General features: G+C 48.2%; 3 protein-coding genes across 7 annotated transcripts in view; 2 read left to right on the top strand and 1 right to left on the bottom strand.

Moving 5' to 3' along the window:
* LOC147649040 (uncharacterized) overlaps window positions 1–19,245 on the top strand; it is a 636,047-nt gene that overhangs the window by 315,572 nt on the left and 301,230 nt on the right. The gene's annotated exons all lie outside the window — the stretch shown is intronic.
* LOC147649045 (uncharacterized) overlaps window positions 1–19,245 on the top strand; it is a 122,923-nt gene that overhangs the window by 55,849 nt on the left and 47,829 nt on the right. The gene's annotated exons all lie outside the window — the stretch shown is intronic.
* On the bottom strand, window positions 641–9,238 carry LOC111944891 (uncharacterized). Its single transcript, XM_086865003.1, has 8 exons — window positions 8,619–9,238; window positions 6,853–7,206; window positions 5,641–5,940; window positions 4,093–4,280; window positions 3,572–3,692; window positions 2,281–2,931; window positions 1,872–1,985; window positions 641–1,501 (listed from the first exon to the last, which is right to left on the bottom strand). Exons 1-6 carry the CDS (start codon window positions 9,130–9,132, stop codon window positions 2,861–2,863), a joined length of 1,548 nt encoding a protein of 515 aa, XP_086721129.1. The 5' UTR covers window positions 9,133–9,238; the 3' UTR covers window positions 641–1,501; window positions 1,872–1,985; window positions 2,281–2,860.

Raw genomic sequence — 19,245 nt, 5'->3', positions numbered from 1 at the left:
AACAGATGGGAGTGACACTGTGAACCTAGGTTATAAAGTGTCAAATTCTCCAGCAATAAATGCCATTTTTGCCATCCATCACATTGGTGTTGGGTGCAAATGGACCGAGTGACCTGGGATTGGTCACCGTGCCATTCCTGAACCAAAGATAGAGCGATCTCTCTTTCCTGGAAGGTGTTCAGCTTTTAACAAACTAGTTCTGCTGAAGATGAGCCCAGGCAGTGGTGAGTTAGAGCATTTGATCAAACTCCCAGAGTATCCTCACATCTGTTTGGACACAATTTCTCTTTGTATTTTCATTGTGAATGCTTTCTCCTGCCCTGCTGCCTCCTGCTTGGAGTTGTACGTGCAGCAGAGTCCCAGAGTTTTCTCAGCAGGCCTGTGCAGCGAGTTCTGAGCCAACGTGTGGCTCTGCTGCCATCCCAAAGCTGCGCTTTCCTTGCCCAGCCTGAGCGCAAGTGGGGCATGTGCTGGGCGTGGCTGGAGATTTTCATCACCAAAATCCTCCAGCGTCATGGCATTTCCATCTGCCCATTGCTTTGGAGAGCACAAATCACAAACCACCCATCTCAGCTGATAAATGTCATTGCTTGCAGATTGCTGCAGCCGCACAGCTGAGCTACAAATACACAAGAATCCATTTCAGTTGAAAAATGGCATTTATTACAAATTGCTACACCTGCACTGAAAATACACAACTATCAAAATCTCCATTAAGTTAAAAAAAAGTCATTTATTATATTAGCACAACAATGCCATGTAAAAATATACAAATACAAACTTCAGTTAGCAAAAACTTCACTTCTTGCTAACCTCTACAAGTCACTATAAACAAAGATCAGTGAGGTGTTTAACAGCTTAATTTATTACAGATTAGCACAATCTTACAGCCCATATAGAAATACAAAAATATCAGTCTCCCTCTAAATAACCCTGTACTAAGAATTCGATCGATAGAATTATACAACTATACCACCCCATTCATGTTTCAATAGAACTAAATTCTTCTATATATACATATATAACAATCTACAGATGGAAATACAGATTAAATATGACATATTTCATACAATATATATACATATAGATATATTAAACAAAACTATTTGAAAATATACAAATGTCACTGTCCCAATCTAAATAGCCATACAACTGCATCAGTACAAATATACACCTATCCATCTGGATACACATGTCAAAAGAATTCTATTTAGAAATAGATAAACGTACATATAAAAACACATGTATCTTCCTATAGAAATACCAATAAACCTATTTAAACAGCCATAGACCTACAACCACATCAATAGAAATAGGTACCTACACAACTCTATACACAGGAAATATTCATGTAATTCTCATTTTCTATGTGCATGGCCATCCATCTCTAAACAGAGCTATCATCAGAGGGATCCCAGCCGCCCCATCTTCAAAGCCTCTCCCTCAGTGTTTTCCTGCCATGCAGAGCAGCTCTCCTGGACAGGGACAGCAGATGGGACATCTGGGAGGCAAAGGGAACAGCGAGTCAGTGCTGGGACCTTTCCCTTGGCAGCAGCTGCACTTCCAGCAGGGAAGCGAAAATCTCCGAGCCTCCCCAGGAGGGTTGGCAAGAACAAGCAGGCCGAGCGGGCCAGCGTGTGGCGAGCGCAGGCGCGGCGGGACTGTCCCGCAGCCCCCGGCAGCCCGGCACAGCTCCCGGGCCCTGCCGGCACAGCTGCCTTGCCCAAGGACAGCCCCTGTGCCGGCCGGGGCAGCAGCGCTGAGCAGCCCCAGCATGGGCAGGGGCCGCTCCTGCCCGGCCGGGCAGCGCCCACGGCCAAAGCCCACGCCACCCTCAGCCCTGCCCGGCCTCACCAGCCCTGGGGCCTCACCCAGGCTCTCGCGTGGCCCCAGCACATCCCTGCTCACTGCTCTTGCTCCAGGCCTTCAGCTTCTCCCTGCTGGCTCCTCTCAGTGTCTGCCTGTCCTCAAGCTCTTCAGGACAGCTGTGGCGGCAAAAGTGGAGGCTCTGGAATCGGTTGCAAGGCCTGGCAGAGCTGCAGTCCCTGAGCTCTGTGTGCTCCCTCCTGGCCCCCTCCATCCCCTTAGCCCCGCCATCCTCTCGGCAAAGCCCCAGCCCCCTCTTCAGTTTCTTGGGCCTCTCCCAGGCCTCTCCCCCCGCTCAGTCCCTTCTGAGCCGTTGTGTCCCCTCAGAGCCGGCACAGCCCTCAGCCCGTGCCTCTGTCACCTCCGTGCCACCATGGCCCTCTGCTCCCCCACAGCCCTCAGTGCCCCTTACACCTCAAGGTTTGCAAGGTCCCTTCAGCATCAGCGCCTCCTCAGCCCCCTCAGTCTCAGCGTCCTTCAGCAGCTCCTCACAGGACAGTGCCTGGGGCCAGCGGCAGCTCCCACCGCTCCAGGGACAGCCAGGGCTGCAACTGCTGCTCCGCCTGGCCCGGCCCCAGCTCGGACCCAGCACAGGGGGACACAAGGGGCACAGCGGGAAAAACAAGAGATGAAAAAGGCAGCCAAGGGGGAAAGAGGCAAAAATGCAGCCTACACAGCTCAATCTATGCACCTCCACATCCATAGAGCTCTAACTAAAGAACTATGCACATTTATAAATGTAACTGTGTGTGCATATAACTGTTACTCTCTACATATATCTATGCAAATTTGAAAATCTATAAATCTAACTGTATACATAGAAATAAAATCCTATTGCATGCATAACTATACATACAAACGCTACAGATGGATAAATAGAAACACCTATAAATACAACTCTATCAATCTATACTTGTAACTATATGTATAAATAAATCAAGATAAAAAATCTCTAACTACATCTATAAAGAGAGGGATGCCACCTGCCCGATGGTCACAGGCTCTCCCTCTGATCCTTCTTCCCACGCAGGGCAGCCCTTCTGGCCAGGTAGATCACATGGATATCTGGCAAGGAAAGGCAACTCTCAGTCAATGCTGGCCTCCGTGTAGCTTTCCCTTTGCAAGTAAACTGTCCTGCTAGCAAAGGCTGTCAAAGATGGCCTGAAAGGCACACTCTCACTTGAGAATTTGAAGCCTGCTCTTTAAAGGGAACAGGGATCCTTCCAAGTTTTCCAGTCTTGTGAAGTTTTGAAGTACGCCAATCAATTCACAACCCTCCCAGTGCAAATGGCACCCCTGAGAGCTTGAAACACAGACAGTGCCAGCTGCCACAAAGAAGCCCAGCCTTGTTCTTTCTCTGGGCTGACACAGAGACGTCAGTCCTCACTGCAGTGGCTGAAGCTGAAGGCTGCTGTGAGCTGGGAACCAATTGGGACACGCAGCTTGGTGACACAACTGCCACCAGCTCAGGTTTCTTGCCGGCTCTCTTGCCACAGCAGAGGACTCGGTGTCAGAGCCTCTGGAAAAGCATGGAGGGGCAGGGCTCGGGGAGCTTGTGCCAGTGCAGGATTGGAACTAAAGGCACCAGGAAGCACCAACCCTGCTGCAGACAAGAACTCAACTCTTCTGATCTCCCTTCCTGTCAGAGGCAGGCTCAGAGCAGCTGTCTCCCATCTCTCTAAACCACGCTGGGCTCACTCCTTACCAAGCTCCTCGGGCTCCTGGCAAACGTTCACACCGCTCCCGCAAGCAGGCAAAGCTCCCTCTGCTGCAGCCTTGTTCACAGCCTCCCCTCCTGAAGAGCCACGGGCAACACTAGCATTGACCTGAAAAGAAAAACAGAAAGAAGGAAACGCAAAGATCAACCAATAGATTCTGCAGGGATACAATCAGAGCCTGCCAGATTTCCTTCTGTGCACCAACAAATTGCTTTTGAAAACTGCTATGCGGGAGTTTGCAGAAGACAAAGGGTCATCGTGCTTGGCAAGAAGATATGGGCAGTTCTTCCCAGAAAAAGAAGCATCCAAACCTGGCAAACACCTCTCATCCTCACTTAAGGGCTATTCCCCCTTTTTCATTCCCTCTTCCTTAGCAAATCTTGCTTGACCAAGCAAATCCTTCCGTGTCCATTCCCAGCTGAATTCAAGAAGCCTTTGCTTCTCAGCCATGCAACAACATTCAGAAGCTCTCAGTCCAGCCCCTCTCATCCCTGTCCAATGGAGTTACCTGAGCAGAGGGAGACCTTTCAGGCACAGATGGTGAAAGCATCTCCTCCAGTGTCTCCAGAACAAGGTCCAGATCCAGCGGTGGCAATTCCTCTTCCCCAGGAGTACTCCAGACCCAGCTTGGGACTCTCCATGCTGCATAACCAGCACTGCCAGCTGGAGCACTGGGGACTGAAGTGCCCGGGGCAGCTGGAAGAATCCAAAAACAACGGTGAGGCTCCAAAATGAGGCTTTGGGACGCAGAGCTTTATTGCTGCCTTGGATCAAACATCACAGGAAGCGCACAGCAACCTCAACTCCAGAAAGGTATTAAAAACTTCCCAGGGAATTGGAAGAGTGAGCTCTTCCCCTTCAAAAGTATTATCCTAATCAACGTGTACATAGATTAAAGTATGGCTTGTGAAACTGATCTAGACATACACACAGAAATAATCATCTTTAATCACAGCCTTTTGCATCTTCCCAGCAGCTTTGGCATTTGGCTGCTTGAGTTTCTCATCACAAGAGACCACAGAAAGTGCATTCACCCAGGAAGAGGCCAGAGGTGCAGACACACGAGCTAAACATAAGCTGCGAGTTTATTCTAAGGAGCAGCCATGGAGGTGAGGCCATGGTCTGCAGCTGCAACTGTTCTGGGGACTCCCAGCGTGCACTGAAATTTAATAGCATTATTTGCGGGAAAGACTGTTGGAAATGGAAAATCTGCAGCCTTAGAAAAAGCCTGGATTGATGGAGTGATGAAAGTACACAGACATTAGGTAGAGTAATTCTAAACCTATGTTCTTACAGTTGCAAGTAAGAATATGCCTAGTGTAAGGAAGAAATTCTATTAAGTAAAATAGTTGGAGGTATCAAGTGTAATAGTGTGATTTATAAAGTAAGTTAGAGATCTAGGAACTATAACAGAAGTGTGTGTGAATACGTGACCTGTGAGCTTGTTGGTTAAAAGACAGACGCAGTGTGGCAAAATCAAGTAAAGGTGATAAGAGCTTAATAAGTGAAAACAAACTTGGTGTCAACTGTCTACTGGACTAAAAAGTTATATATTGCCATGCGGAGAAGGAACTCATAACTCCCTGGAGCTGTGGTTGACTTGTTGCCTGTAAATCTCACGCCTCGGGACTGATCTCTTATTGGGCTACTTAAGCAATAAATCATCTCAAAGCACGGTGGTCCCATCCCTTGTATTTCATCTCAACAAAAGACAATCTGTAAACTCTGCAATATCCCATCAGAGTCCTAGTTTGGCTTCATCCAAAGAAAAATGGGAGTTTGCCTGACACTGACCAGTTGTGGAGAAATGTTCTTTGCCTTGCCCTTTGGCCTGTACACAGTGGCTGCCTGGAAAATGGCCAGAACATCCTCCAAATCTGCAGCAAGGATGGGAAAAGTAGACAGAGATTGTTTTGATATTCATGATCCTGCTTCCTAGTACCCTTGACACCTGATTGTCACAATCAAATGGACACATGACAGAGCACCGCGGCAAAATACTTCAGTCACTTTTTGTGATCTTTCTGAAAAGCCAGGGGAGAAACACATTCCGTACCTGATGGGATGTTGGCTGGCAAGTGCTGCTCTGGAGAAGTGCAGCTGCTGCTCTCTGGAGAGGCCGCAGAAGTGCTTTGATGGTGCGCAGGAAATGGTGGAGTCATGAGCTCTGGCTGGAATTGGAATCTGTGTGTGCCTGGCTGGCCTGATGAAACCCCAAGTCCAGATGGAGCAAACACTTTCTTGGCACGTGCTGGGGAAGCTTCACGCCCTTGAGGATCTGGACTTGTCCTGGAAGGGCCTGGAGGCAGCTCTGAATCCTCAGGTGAGGCAGCACTGCGCTTCTGGCACCAAGGAGCTGTGCAGCAGGGAGGGAAGAAGAAAGGAAGCAAAGGGAAGTCTGGGTCACTACTGCTCCTCAGCTGTGTTTCCCTTGGCAGCAACTGTACTTCTCCCAAGGAAGACAGAAGCTCCCATCCTCCCAAGTAGGGTGAGAAGGAGAAAATTCCCCACATGTTCTGAAGCTTTGCAACAACCAATTCCTTGTCTACTGAGCTCTCCCGTACTTATTCATCTGTCTGGGAAAAGTGTCCCGCTGCCATTCCTCGGCAGGAGGCAACTGCCAGAAAGCCAGCTGCCAGCTCTTCTCCCTTCTGCTCCAAAGGCACACAACAACTTTAGAATCACAGCCTTCCCTATCTCCCCAGCAGCTTTTAGATTTGGCTGCTTGAGTTTCTCATCACAGAAGGCCACAGAACGTGCATTCACCCAAGAAGAGCCCGCATCTTCAGGCACACACTGAGAAATTCAACTGGGAGTTTATTCGAAAAGCAACCTTGTAGGTGAGGCCATGTTCTGCAGCTGCAGCTGTTCTGAGGCACACAGAGCTCATTTCAATGGCACGGCCCGATTTGCAGGCCAGTCAGTCTGAAACATCTGCAATATCCTATCACCGTCCTAGTGGGACTTCATTCCAAGAAACAGGGGAGTTCACCTAACACTGACCACTTGTCTGGCGGGCAATATTTTTCGCCCTGCCCTTGCACCTCAGCAGACAGGCTGTCTGGGAAATGCCCACAACAACCTCCACATCTGCAGGAAGCACAGGAAGAGCAGAGAATCCTTTGGCATTCACAGTCCCACTTCCTAGTACACTTTCTCCGTGATTCTCACTTGAGATCTAGCCATGACAGAGGACTCAGGGAAAACACTTGAAAGGCTCAGTTGCCAGGACCTATTGGAAAAGGAAGGGGAGAAACTCTTTCCCTACCTGATGGGTGGCAGGCTGGGCTGTGCTGCTGAGAAGATGAGCAGCTGTTGCTCTGTCCAAGGGCCCTGCAAGCAGCTTCAGGGTCGGTTGGAGTGAGGCGAACCATGAGCTCAGGATGGCGTTTCAGGTCCAGGCGAACCAGTGGAACCGTGAGCTTGCGGAGATTAAATCTCTGGATGAGCTCTCTTGATGGTTCCACTGGTGAAGCCCCAGCAAGTGCAGAGGTGGCACAGACTTTCTTGGCAGGTGCTGGGGAAGCCTCACTCTCCTGAGCAGCTGCACTTCTCCTGCAAGGGCCTGGAGGCAGCTCTGAATCCTCAGGTGAGGCAGCATCGCGCTTCTGGAGCAAGGGAGCTGTGCAGCAGGGAGGGAAGAAGAAAGGAAGCAAAGGGAAGGCTGGGTCACTCCTGCTCCTCAGCTGTGTTTCCCTTGGCAGCAACTGTGCTTTTGTCAGGGAAGACAAAAGCTCACCTCCTCCCAAAACAGGGTGAGAAAGAAAAATATCACAACATGTCTTGGGGGGTTTGATGCCTATAGAACTTAAGTCAAACTTGGAAGCTGCTTCTATAGGTTGAGTTATAAGATGTCTATATAACCTGACAGATCTGTATCACCAGATATCAATAGGACCTGAATCATAATTTCATGGATCTATTTAACCTGATAGAGACTAGTATAACCTGTACTGGCTAGTATATGGTTAATTGGTTGCTCAGTGCTGGAGAGAGGGGAAAAAAAATTAAAATCTCACCAGGTGGTCAGTTTCAGAGATAGGTTAGTATAGTACTAATGAAAAATTAGCAAACATCAAGCCAATTAGCCACAAAATAAAGTAAGTAGACCGGTTAGGACCAGACAGACCAAGGAACATCGTAGCTGTGCATGCTCTGAAGAAGTTGAAAAGTTCAGATGCAAAAATGACTTTGGAAGCCTTCGTCAAAGACCCCCAACGACCCCCAAATTGGGGAGGCACAAGCACAGTGAAAAAGAACTATCTATAGCCATGAGATTATACTATGTAAATTCGTTCCAGAGTCTATAATATACATTATAATATATTACATACGATAAATACAATACATTATATTACATTATAATATACAGTATGTGTATATTAGTTCCATATGTTATAATGACATAGTAACACCAAGCAATAATTACTAAATATATCACAGCAATTGAGAAACGTGGATGAATTAGAAGAAATCCTCCTCACCTCCAGCACTGAAATAAACAACTCTACACACACGGGTGTATGGGATTTTATTCACTTTGCAACAAGCAGCTCCCTGTCTACTGAGCTCTCCCCTGTCCGTTCAAGCCTTGGCAGGAGGCAGCTGCCAGAAACCCAAGTGCCAGCTCTTCTCCCCTCTGCTCCAAATGGGACAGGAGGCTCCCTCTCCCGCTGGGGCTGAGCACGCCCAAGCCCTCGGCTCAGCCGCACTCCCGGAGAGCTCCCCGAGCGTCCCAGGGCCGCGCAATGAGCAGCGCCAGCCACGGCACAGGGCCGGGCCGGCTGCCGGCCGAGCGGGCCAGCGTGTGGCGAGCGCAGGCGCGGCGGGACTGTCCCGCAGCCCCCGGCAGCCCGGCACAGCTCCCGGGCCCTGCCGGCACAGCTGCCTTGCCCAAGGACAGCCCCTGTGCCGGCCGGGGCAGCAGCGCTGAGCAGCCCCAGCACGGGCAGGGGCCGCTCCTGCCCGGCCGGGCAGCGCCCACGGCCAAAGCCCACGCCTCCCTCCGCGCCCGCAGCTCCCACCCCGTCTCACCGGCTCTGGGCGGCTGCCCGCTGGGGAAGGCGGGCAGCGACCGCTCCGTGGGGAGCCGCTGGAGGCGGCTGGGCTGGCGGCTCCGCACCTCCAGCCCCGCCGCCAGTCTCTGCCTGTTGGCCCTGGTCAGGCGTTTGATGCGGAGCAGGAGCTCGGGGCGGTCGCGGCGGAAGTTTGGGTTCATAAAGTGGAGCAGAGCCCCGGCATCGCCCGGCACAGCTGAGCCAAGCCATGCCGGCACCTTTTGGAAGCCGTAGAGGTTGAGCTGGCGCACGAAACTGCCAAAGTGCGTGGCTTTGAAGGAGTCCGGGGCCGCCCCCGCCCCCTGGCCGCCCCCTCCGTGGGCGCCGGCCGGGCTGAGCAGCTCCCGCTCGAAGAGGAAGCGGTCGATGAGCAAGCCCTGGGCCTGGCTGTCCCAGCGCACGGAGCGGACGCGGGGGCTGTTCACCAGGCGCCACAGCTTGGCGGGGAAGGTGCTGGCATTGAGTCCGGCGGGCAGCGGCAGCTCCGCCATGGCACCGATCTGTCTCCGACTGGCGCCGCAACGGCCGCGGCGCAACGGCCTGAGGGGGGCGCTGCGTTCGGCCCCGCGCGCGCCCGGCGCGGCCCCGGCGCGGGCCGGACTCGGCGAGGACGAGCGGGGCCTGAGGGGAGATAAGGCCAGGTAAGAGCAGGTGAAAAATGCATGTGGGATATGAGAAATTACATAGGAATTCCACTAATTGACAAAGATTGTTACTGCAGTAAATGGAATTGATTTTTGCTAACTAAATTGTACCTGTTGTTCAAGTTACTTTTAGAAACAATTGTCAGGAAAATTAATCCACAAACGCCAGAGGTTTATGTCCAAAAAGGAGACAGAGGAGTCCTTTTTTCTTTATTCCAATAAATATTTGACCCATTGACCCAACACCTGTGCGCTGCACTGCGGCATTTTTTACCCAATCACTTACTACTACCCAAAAACCCTTAAGAGAAGAACATGAAGAAGAAAGGAGAAGGACAAGAGACAACACCCTAAATCCTGCATCTTGTCTCCTGTTCTCTAAACTACTTTTTCACCCAGTGATTTAAGAAACTTTCTAATCTACACACTTACACTTTTCCTATCTAGCTTTAACATTTGTTTTCATGTATCACCATGAAAACATGCTCATGAATTTCATGTCATATGAAATTCAGTGTTTCTTTGACTCCTAGAACTAAGTATTAGAAACAAGGGCACACACTCTGTATCTCAGACTCCCACAAGTCCTAAGTTTTGTTCCATGCCCACCAATTCACTTTGTCTGCTTCCATTCTACTACTGCTTGCAGTGTTCCATACTTCTGGACCTGTTTCATTTTCAGAGCCTCCCCACTTCATGCACCAAGGGGTATCTGCCATATCTTGGAATTTCTGAAGCACGCTCACTGACCATGCACTGTCCCAAGCTTCAGCCCGATCTTTTCTTTCCTGTCTTTCATACTTCCATTTTGACACTGGAATCTTTTCTTTAATAACCTTTGCTATCTCTTCATAACACTATCCATAATTCCCTAATCTCCCATACCAGCCTAGTTTTGGTTCATACTTTCCTCCATTTTCATGACAATCCCATAGAGATGAATACTTTGGCTTCACAGCATTTTCAAACACTGTCTTCTTTTGGTACTCGTAATCTATTTGCAATACACAGCTCACATTTTCACTTTTATTCTTTTGTATTTCAGGTAATTTTGATGTTATAATTCCCCAACTTCTTAGGTCTCCTGCTGCCTTTGGTATTGGCAGACAGGCAGTTATTTTGCTGGTGTTTTGCATGTTGGCAAAATCTTGAATTAATCCAATCACCACATTTTCTGCCTGGATAGTATTAGAGACTTTTATCACTTGTGTTTCTGGCTGCACCCCCACATCCCTCTTCATTCTAAAATGAAGAGTTGTCAGCTGATCCTTTTGCATTTCACATCCCAAGGTAACATTGATTCCAACTGATGGCACTAAAGGCCATCAAATAATCACCATTGCAGTCACTAGCAACCTAGACATTTGAAACAATCAAACCCGCTTTATCTGCAGCTCTGTTGGCTCTACAGTTTGTGCAGTCCACAGTGCAGGGGAAACCTTCTTCACTCTGGTGTAATGTATGCAGGGATCCAGTCCAGCTCCTTTGACTGCTGTCAAGGTAGTTAACAGTACCTGATAGGGTCCATTCCACCTTTCTTTTCATGGTTCTTCCTTCCAGCTTTTACCGTACACTTCATCTCCCGGGGGGATGCCATGAACTGGATTCTCAAGAGTCAGCGGCCTATTCCACACAAGGGTGCTCCAAAGTCGAGCTAGAGCTTTTCCAAGAGACAGAACACAATTCTACACCTCTTGCTTCCCTGTAACATGTACATTTGGATTAGGTTCAGGGGATTCCTATGGTTTCCCATACAATATCTCATAAGGACTGACTGACATCCCGCTTCTAGGCTCTATCCGAATCCTCACCAGTGCTATTGGTAAAGCTTGTGGCCACTGCAATTTAGCTTCTTGGCATATTTTGCTGATTTGTCTCTTCAAGGTCTGATTCATCTTCTCTACCTGTCCACTGGATTGGGGTCTCCATGGTGTATGGAGATCCCAAGCTATTCCCAGCAACCTACTCACCTCTCCCACTGCTGTGGCTATGAAATGTGGGCCCCTATCTGATGATATTCCTAGAGGCACCCCAAATCTTGGAATGATTTCTTGCAGGAACCACTTGAGTGTCTCCTTTGCTTGATTTGTGTGACAGGGAAGAGCTTCTGGCCATCCTGAAAATGTGTCAACCCTTACCAATAGATATTTATATCCTCGAGTTCTTGGTAATTCTACAAAATCCTCTTGCCAATAATCTCTTGGTTCTACTCTTATCCCAATTTTCCTCAATTGTGCCTGTCGTCTAGCCACTGGATTGTTCTTGAAGCAGATTTCACATTTTGACATTACTGATTTTGCCATTGTTAACATCTGTACTGAAATTAAATTTAGTTTGAACAATTTCACCGATGCCTCTGCACCCCAATGACATTTGTTCTGTTTAATTTGTAGAACTTCTGTCATTCTCAAGGCAGGTACCACTACTTGTCCCTGTGTAGTCACCTACCACCCTTCTGAATTCTTCTGTGCATTCAGTGAGCATCCCAATTTCTCATCCTCTATTGAATATTTTGGTTCTGGAGGTAAATTGAATTGAGATACATGAGTTTTTAAAGGTATCAATGCCATTGCAGTTTGCACTTCTCAAACAGCTTGTCGGGCTTTCGAGTTTGCTTTCCGATTTCCCTCGTGAATTTTGGAGCTTCCTGACTGGTGAGCTTTGCAGTGCATGATTGCTACTTCCTCAGGCTTTTGTACTGCTTTTATTAATTGCAGGACTGCATCTTGATGTTTAATGTGTGTGCCTTGAGAGGACAGCAGTCCTCTTTCTTTCCACAGTGCCCCATGTACATGCACCACTCCAAAAGCATATTTTGAATCAGTCCAGATATTTACTTTCTTCCCTTCACTCAGCTCTAATGCCCTGGTTAAAGCAACCAGTTCTGCTCGTTGGGCAGATGTGTTTGCTGGCAAGGCCTTTGCCTCCACCACTGCACCTGTTGTTGTTACTGCATATCCAGGGTATCTGGTCCTGTTCTCCACAAAACTGCTTCCACCTGTAAACAGCTCCCAGTCTGCCTGTTCCAGTGGGACATCTTTCAGCTCTAGCTGAACAGGTGTGTTCTATCACTTCCACACAATCGTGTTCCAATGGGCCTCCTTCAGTTGTGGTACCTAGGAACAAAGCTGGATTCAAGAGGTTAGTTGTCTTTAGTGTGACATCATCCTGCTCAGTCAGGATTACCTGGAATTTCATCCTCCTGCTTGGAGATAGCCAATGGCTCCCCTTTTGTTCTAAAACAGTGGTCACCATGTGTGGCACACAGACATCTATGTGTCTACCCATCGTGAGTTTCCTAGTTTCTTGTGTCAGCATCACGGTGGCTGCAACTGCCCACAGGCACGAAGGCCATCCAGCACTCACGTGGTCAAGTTGTTTGGAGAAGCAGCTTACCAGCCTTTTCCAGCTTCCCAAACCTTGGGTCAGCACTCCCTGTGCTAGGTGTGGTCTTTCATGCACAAACAGCTGAAAATCTTTGGATAGATCAGGCAGTCCTAATGTTGGAGCTGTTGTCAATGCCTCCTTCAGTTTGAGGAAGGTCTCCTCCTGTGGTTTGCCCCAGGTAAACAGCTGTGTCTTGTGGGCTTCATTCAGGGATTTTGCAATTAGTCCATAGTCCATGATTCACAGGCAGCACCATCCGCACATCCCGAGGAAGACTCGCAGCTCATGCAGGTTCTGGGGTTCTGGAATGGCACAAATACCTTGAATATGATCAGTACCCAGCTTTCATTGCCCTTGTGAGATTTCACATCTCAGGTAAATCACAGTCTGCTGGGCAATTTGTGCCTTCTCTTTAGACACCTTATATCCTCCCATTCCCAGCTGATTTAAAATTTCAATTGTTACCTTTATGCAGGTTGTCTTTTCCTCTGTAGCTATCAGTACATCATCAACATACTGTAACAGCAGGTGTTGCTCCCTCGGAACTTGCACATTCTCAGTCCAAATCTCCAGCTCTTTAACCAGCTGGCTTCCAAATAGGGTTGGACTGTTCTTGTATCCTTGTGGGAGTCGTGTCCAGGTGAGCTGGGTTTTCCTTCCATTGTCTGGATTTTCGCATTCAAAGGCAAACAGTTTCCTACTTTCATTGTCAAGAGGTATGCAGAAAAAGGCATCTTTTAAATCAATTACAGTAAACCATTCACATTTCTCTTTCACGGATGTCAACAATGTGTAAGGATTAGCTACCACTGAGTAAATATCTTTAGTTATTCCACTTATTGCTCTCAAATCCTGTAGTAGTCTGTACTCATCATTTGGTTTCTTCACTGGAAATATTTGTGTATTAAATTCTGATTCACATATTTTAAAATTTGGTACTTCAAAAACTTTTCAGTAATCTTTGCTATTCCTTGTCATGCTTCTGCCTTTATAGGATACTGTTTAACTTGTACAGCTTTTGCTCCTTCTTTTAATTCTACATGTACTGGTTGTGCCAATTTAGATTTTCCCGGTATGTCTGTTTCCCATACAGAGGGAATTACTGCATCCTCTACTTCCCGAGGGATAGCAGGGACTGTTTTTTCTTTTATCATTAAAATTTGTCCTGTCCTCGATTCAGGTATTTTCATTAAAAGTTCCCTGTTCTCAAAAGTTATCACTGCATCAAGTTTTTCTAATAAATCTCATCTTAAAAGTGGAATTGGACACTCAGGCATATATAAAAATTCATGTGTTAAAACTTTGTTTCCAAAATCCAAATCCCGAGGTTGCAGGAATTGTCGATTCTTCTCCTTCCGTGTGGCTCTAACTCTTGTTGTTGTTTTGTCTCCAATTTCTCCTTTTAGAACATTTAGCACAGAATATGTAGCCCCTGTACCCACCAGAAATTTTACTTCTTTATCTCCCAATTGTATAGTTACTAAAGGTTCTGGTATTGGTTTTTCTTCCGATTCTAGTCAGCTGCTGTACTCCCCCAGCACCATTAATTTCAAAGTGTCTTGATTCTGGTTGAACTGATTGCCCTGGTTAAACCGATTTGGGCATTCATTTTTCCAGTGCCCCTCTTGTCTGCAATAAGCACATTGATTTAACCCTAATCTTGGCAAAACCAATCTCCCTCGTCCTCTGCCAAGTCTGCCCCTCCCCAGTCCACGACCACCTCTGCCGTGTCCTCTGAAACCTGGATTCTCTCTTCCTTGGATCACTGCCAAAAGATTTTGCTGCTGTTTTTTTACTAGCTTCTTTTTCCCTCGTATTGTGTACTTTCCAAGCCACTTCAAGTAATTTATTCAAATTTCTTAATTCCTCTTCTTCTAACTTCTGCAATTTTCTCCTAATATCATCCTGTGACTGCCTAAGAAAAATGAACGCAAGCTCAACTTTCGCTTGTTCTGTTTCTAGTTGAAGATCTGTATCCTTTCTCACTGCCTCCTTAAGCCTTTCCAAAAATGCAGCAGGGGATTCTTTCTTTTCCTCTCTTACCTCATACAATTTAGACCAATTCATAGCCTTAGGTACAGCATTCCCAACCCCTATCTGGAGCCACTCTTGATATCCCTTCAGCCTCCGCATGTCCCCAAAGGCATTGGGATCCCACCCTGGATCCTCGGTCAGAAAGTTCTCATCTAAAGTCCCTGTCACCACCCTAATTCTGAGATCTTCTCTCACCTTCTCCTTGGCTGCTCTAAGCACCATCTCTTTCTCAGCAGAGTCCATTAAATTATCCAATATTACTTGTATATCTTCCCAATCTGCATTCTGAATTTTCATAATCATTTTTACCACCCCTGCTACTTTATCAGGATTTTCTCTATAAGTTCCAGCTGACTGTTTCCAAATTATCAAGTCTGCAGGGGAGAAAGGCACTTTCACAAACACCAGCCCCTCTACTCCTACTCCTTGTCTCAAGGGGGCAATCACAGTCTGCCTTTGTCTGCCCAAATCTTTTCCCGTTCTACCCAGAACCGGAGCAAACTTTGACCGAGTCCGATGGGACACCGGTGTCACTGATTTATTCTCATCACCCCCGCTACTGCTATCCTCCTCCCCAGCATTTTTCACATTTCCTTGTATCACAGTTAGATCTTGATCATCTCCCGGAGAAGAAGGATCAGGTGAAGGCGGTAGAGGAGGATAAAGAGGGAAAGGTGAAGTGGGATTAGGCGAGATAGGGTTGGGTGAAATAGGATTGGGTGAAGTGGGGGCAGACAAAACAGAATCAGGTTCTTTTGGTTCTGCTGAAACCACTTGGAAATCAGCATCCATCTCTTTCCCCCGAGAAAAACTTCCTTTTAATGCCAGGTGCTCTAAACAACTTTTTGTCCTTTTACACAAACCTCACATTTATCACTCACACATGCTTTAACTGCCATCAATCCACACTCAGCCTGCCATTCTGGCTTGTCTCTCAAATAGAAAAACAAATCAACATATGGAACTTCATCCCACTTTCCCTCTCACTTACAGAACAACATCACCTGTAAAATGGTGTTATACTGCAAAGATCCATTTCTTGGCCACTTTTCCCCACTGTCCAGGTCATATCCTGGCCACCATGTATTACAATAATCAATCAACTTTACGTAAATCTTGCCCAAAGTTCCCCTGTTTCCAATGTGCCAATAAGCACCCCAAAGGAGAAGTACGTGCTATAGGGGCATTGCCACCTCAAATCCCTTTAAGCTTCTCCATGTTACAGTTACAGTACACCACACACCACTGCTGCCGAACCTGCAACGCTTTCGCACTTGTCTGACAGACGGCGCCTGGGCAATGCCAGGAATTCCTCCAGCCCAACCCTGCGGAGATTTCGCTGCGTCTTATCGGCAGGCACCAGAGCCGACCGAAAAGCACCTTACCTCTCTCAGAGGGACGTTGTGAGCACAGAAGACGCTCACGGCCGGATGGGCTCCCCGAGAATCCCTCGGTGCCGGCTGGAGCGTGATCGGGTCATGAACTCGCTCAGCAGCACTCACAGGGTCCCATCTGGGTCACCAAAATGTCAGCGTTCAGGAACACACATAATCACAGATTGATTATATGCAGGTGCTTTATTGAAGCACGTGGGAACTAGGGGTATCAGCAACCCAAATCTAGCTCAATCTTCTTTGTCCAAAGTGCACATATTTCTACAATTTCAGCTGTAGCAGTAATCACTATAACAACCTTATCAATATTGCTTCATTAATATTGCATCATTAACTTGATCGATATTGCTTCATGAGAGTTAGCACATCCTTGTAAGAACACGTACGAATCTTATCTCTGGGTGGGTATCTTGGAGACCCCAAGCACCAGTTCTTGTTACCGTAAACATTTCAGCTTGCTAGACCATCCCTAATACCAAACATTCTTGTGGCCTAATTCTACATGATTTTCAGAAACATTATTCAGAGACGTTTAACCCCATAGTAACAGAAGGACCAAGGATCCACTGTGACACTGCAGGGCCCAAAGAACCAAGGATCCACTGTGACTCCACGGAGTGTCATGGAACCATGGAGACCATTGTGACACTGCAGGGCCTCATGGAACCATTCTGACACCAAGCTGGCTGGGAGTGTGGATGTGCTGGAGGGCAGGAGGGCTCTGCACAGGGAGCTGGACAGGCTGGATGCAGGGCCCAAAGCCAACAAGGTGAGGTTGAACAAGACCAAGTGCCGGCTCCTGCACTTTGGCCACAACAAGGCCTGCAGTGCTCCAGGCTGGGGCCAGAGTGGCTGGACAGCGGCCAGGCAGAAAGGGAGCTGGGGCACTGATGGACAGCAGGCTGGACATGAGGCAGCAGTGTGCCCAGGTGGCCAAGAAGGCCAATGGCCCCTGGCCTGGATCAGGAATGCTGTGGCCAGCAGGAGCAGGGCAGGGATTCTTCCCCTGTGCTGGGCACTGCGGAGGCCACACCTCGAGTGCTGTGTCCAGTCCTGGGCCCCCAATTGAGGAAGGCCATGGAGGGGCTGGAGCGTGTCCAGAGAAGGGCAACAAGGCTGCTGAGGGGTCTGGAGCACAAGTGCTGTCAGGAGTGGCTGAGTGTGGTGGGTTTCAGCTCTAGCTAAAATCACCAGAGTACTTCCTTCTTTCTTACTGTGAGATATGGATTAGGAGAAGGGCAAAACAGGCTTAAAACTTAAAAGGACTAAAGAAACTTTATGACCAGGACTACAAGAATAAGAAGCAAGAATAAAATTCCAGAAACCTTTCCTCCCCCCACCCAACTTTTCCTTTTCCAAATGACATGGCAGAGACAAAACCTGGGATGTTAAAGCAGTGACAACTACACAATTTTCTTTTCATCACTCTGTGCGGGGAGAGGAGTTTTCTCTTGTCATGCCATGGAGAGTTCTCCACAAGAAACAGTTTTCTCGTGCCCTTTCATTTCAAAAAATGGCAGTCACCCGGGCACGAACTCTGCCCTCTCCTCCCATTTTCACACCACTCAGAGGTGTGTTCATGGGCCATGAGCTAAGGGGTATTATTTTAAAGATGAGTTATTCAAAGGCAAAGGTTCTCTTCATCTCTGAGGATGGAGGTTTTCTTCTTCTCTCCCTGGGGCAAAGAGTCTTCATCAGCTCTCATCTCCCTCTCTCTCTCTTCAAGCTCTCATGGGATCACAGCTACTCCACCATCTGCTTGGCTTCATCAATGGATACCTTTGCCCAGATCTACAGCTTGAATACTTCAATTCCCCCCATACTCTTTCATGAATGAAAGGAGTTATTTTTCAGAACATTATTATTCATCTTCATGGCACTACCAAATTAATATTTCAGCATATTAGAGCATCTACTCATTCTCTTTCCATCTGAGGCTTGATTCCTTCTTTTAGTGACCTTGATGTTTCACGTTGTCTTTTTCCGTGTCACTTGGTTCTTTTCTTTTCCTGGAGAGAGGATTAAAGTCTGCAGGTCTCCTGTGTGTAGTGCAAGGGTTAAATGTGTCCCAAGCCATGGCAGGCAGTGGTGGTGTGGGATTTCAGGTGTGGCTGGTGCCAGCTCTCAGGAGCTGTCTGTGCGGGCCGGGGGGCAGGGCGGGTGTTGGCGAGTGTCATCAGCCGTGGCCTGGCCCAGCCTGGGGGCCGGGGGCTCCCCTGGGAAGGGCTTTGGCCACCCCGCTGGAACGGGACCCGGAGGGCTTCCCGGGAAAGCCAGCAGCGCAGCAGAGCCTGGCCTGGCCTGGGGGGGATCCCGCAGTCTCCATCTCCCCCCGGGAGCAGCTGGGCTCCGGCCCAGCCCCACCCAGGCCGCACAGGCCACGGGGGAGTGGGGCCAGCCACACCACAGCTCTGCTGCCTTTCAAGGCTGCAAAGAAAGAGACCAGTTCCTGGCCTTGGGTGTTTAAAAGGTGGCATTCACAAAGGTGAAGTTCCTTTTCAGTGGTGCAGAATGCTGTCAGTTGTCAGAACTGGCCAGCTCTTGGCTTGATCTCAAGCACAGAAGGAACTCCCCACAGCCTCTCTCAGAGGAATCACTGCTGTGGGTGTTTCCCACGTCTTTCCCTAAATGCTGAACTACCACAGCCTTTGACCATAACATAATTCTCATCATTCATAGGCATCAAGGCCTTATTTAAAACCAAGAAAGTTCCTCCAGTATCAACCAAAAATTTTACTTCTTTGTCTTTTCCCCCAGTTTCATTTTTATTACCAGTGGGTCTGTTGGGGTGGACTCTCCGGGTCCCCTTCAATCTTCTTGTGGATGTGTGACTGCAACCACCCCTCCTTTCCCTTGTTTCTTTTGGCCGTCTCACTTCCACTCTGGACACTCATTTTTCCAGTGACCAAATTCTCCACAGTTCGCACATTGGTCTCTACCCAGTTGAGACGGGCCTTGTTTGGTTGGTCCTTGTCTGTGCTTTCCTTTCCCTTTTCCTTCCTCCTGTACCACTGCTACTAGCTTCTCCATTTCTTGCTTATATCCCCCTCTTCTCAATTGCTGAAAACTCTCCATGCCTCTTCCAATAACGCTTCTAAGTTTCACCCATCTGCCCCCCAAAGCTTTTGGAGTTTACACCTCATGT

The sequence above is a fragment of the Cyanistes caeruleus genome, chromosome 28, assembly GCF_971803275.1.
Source record: "Cyanistes caeruleus chromosome 28, bCyaCae1.hap1.1, whole genome shotgun sequence".
Classification (NCBI taxonomy): domain Eukaryota; kingdom Metazoa; phylum Chordata; class Aves; order Passeriformes; family Paridae; genus Cyanistes; species Cyanistes caeruleus.
Note: the sequence above shows the minus strand (reverse complement) of the source record. Positions and strands in the feature narration are given on the sequence as shown.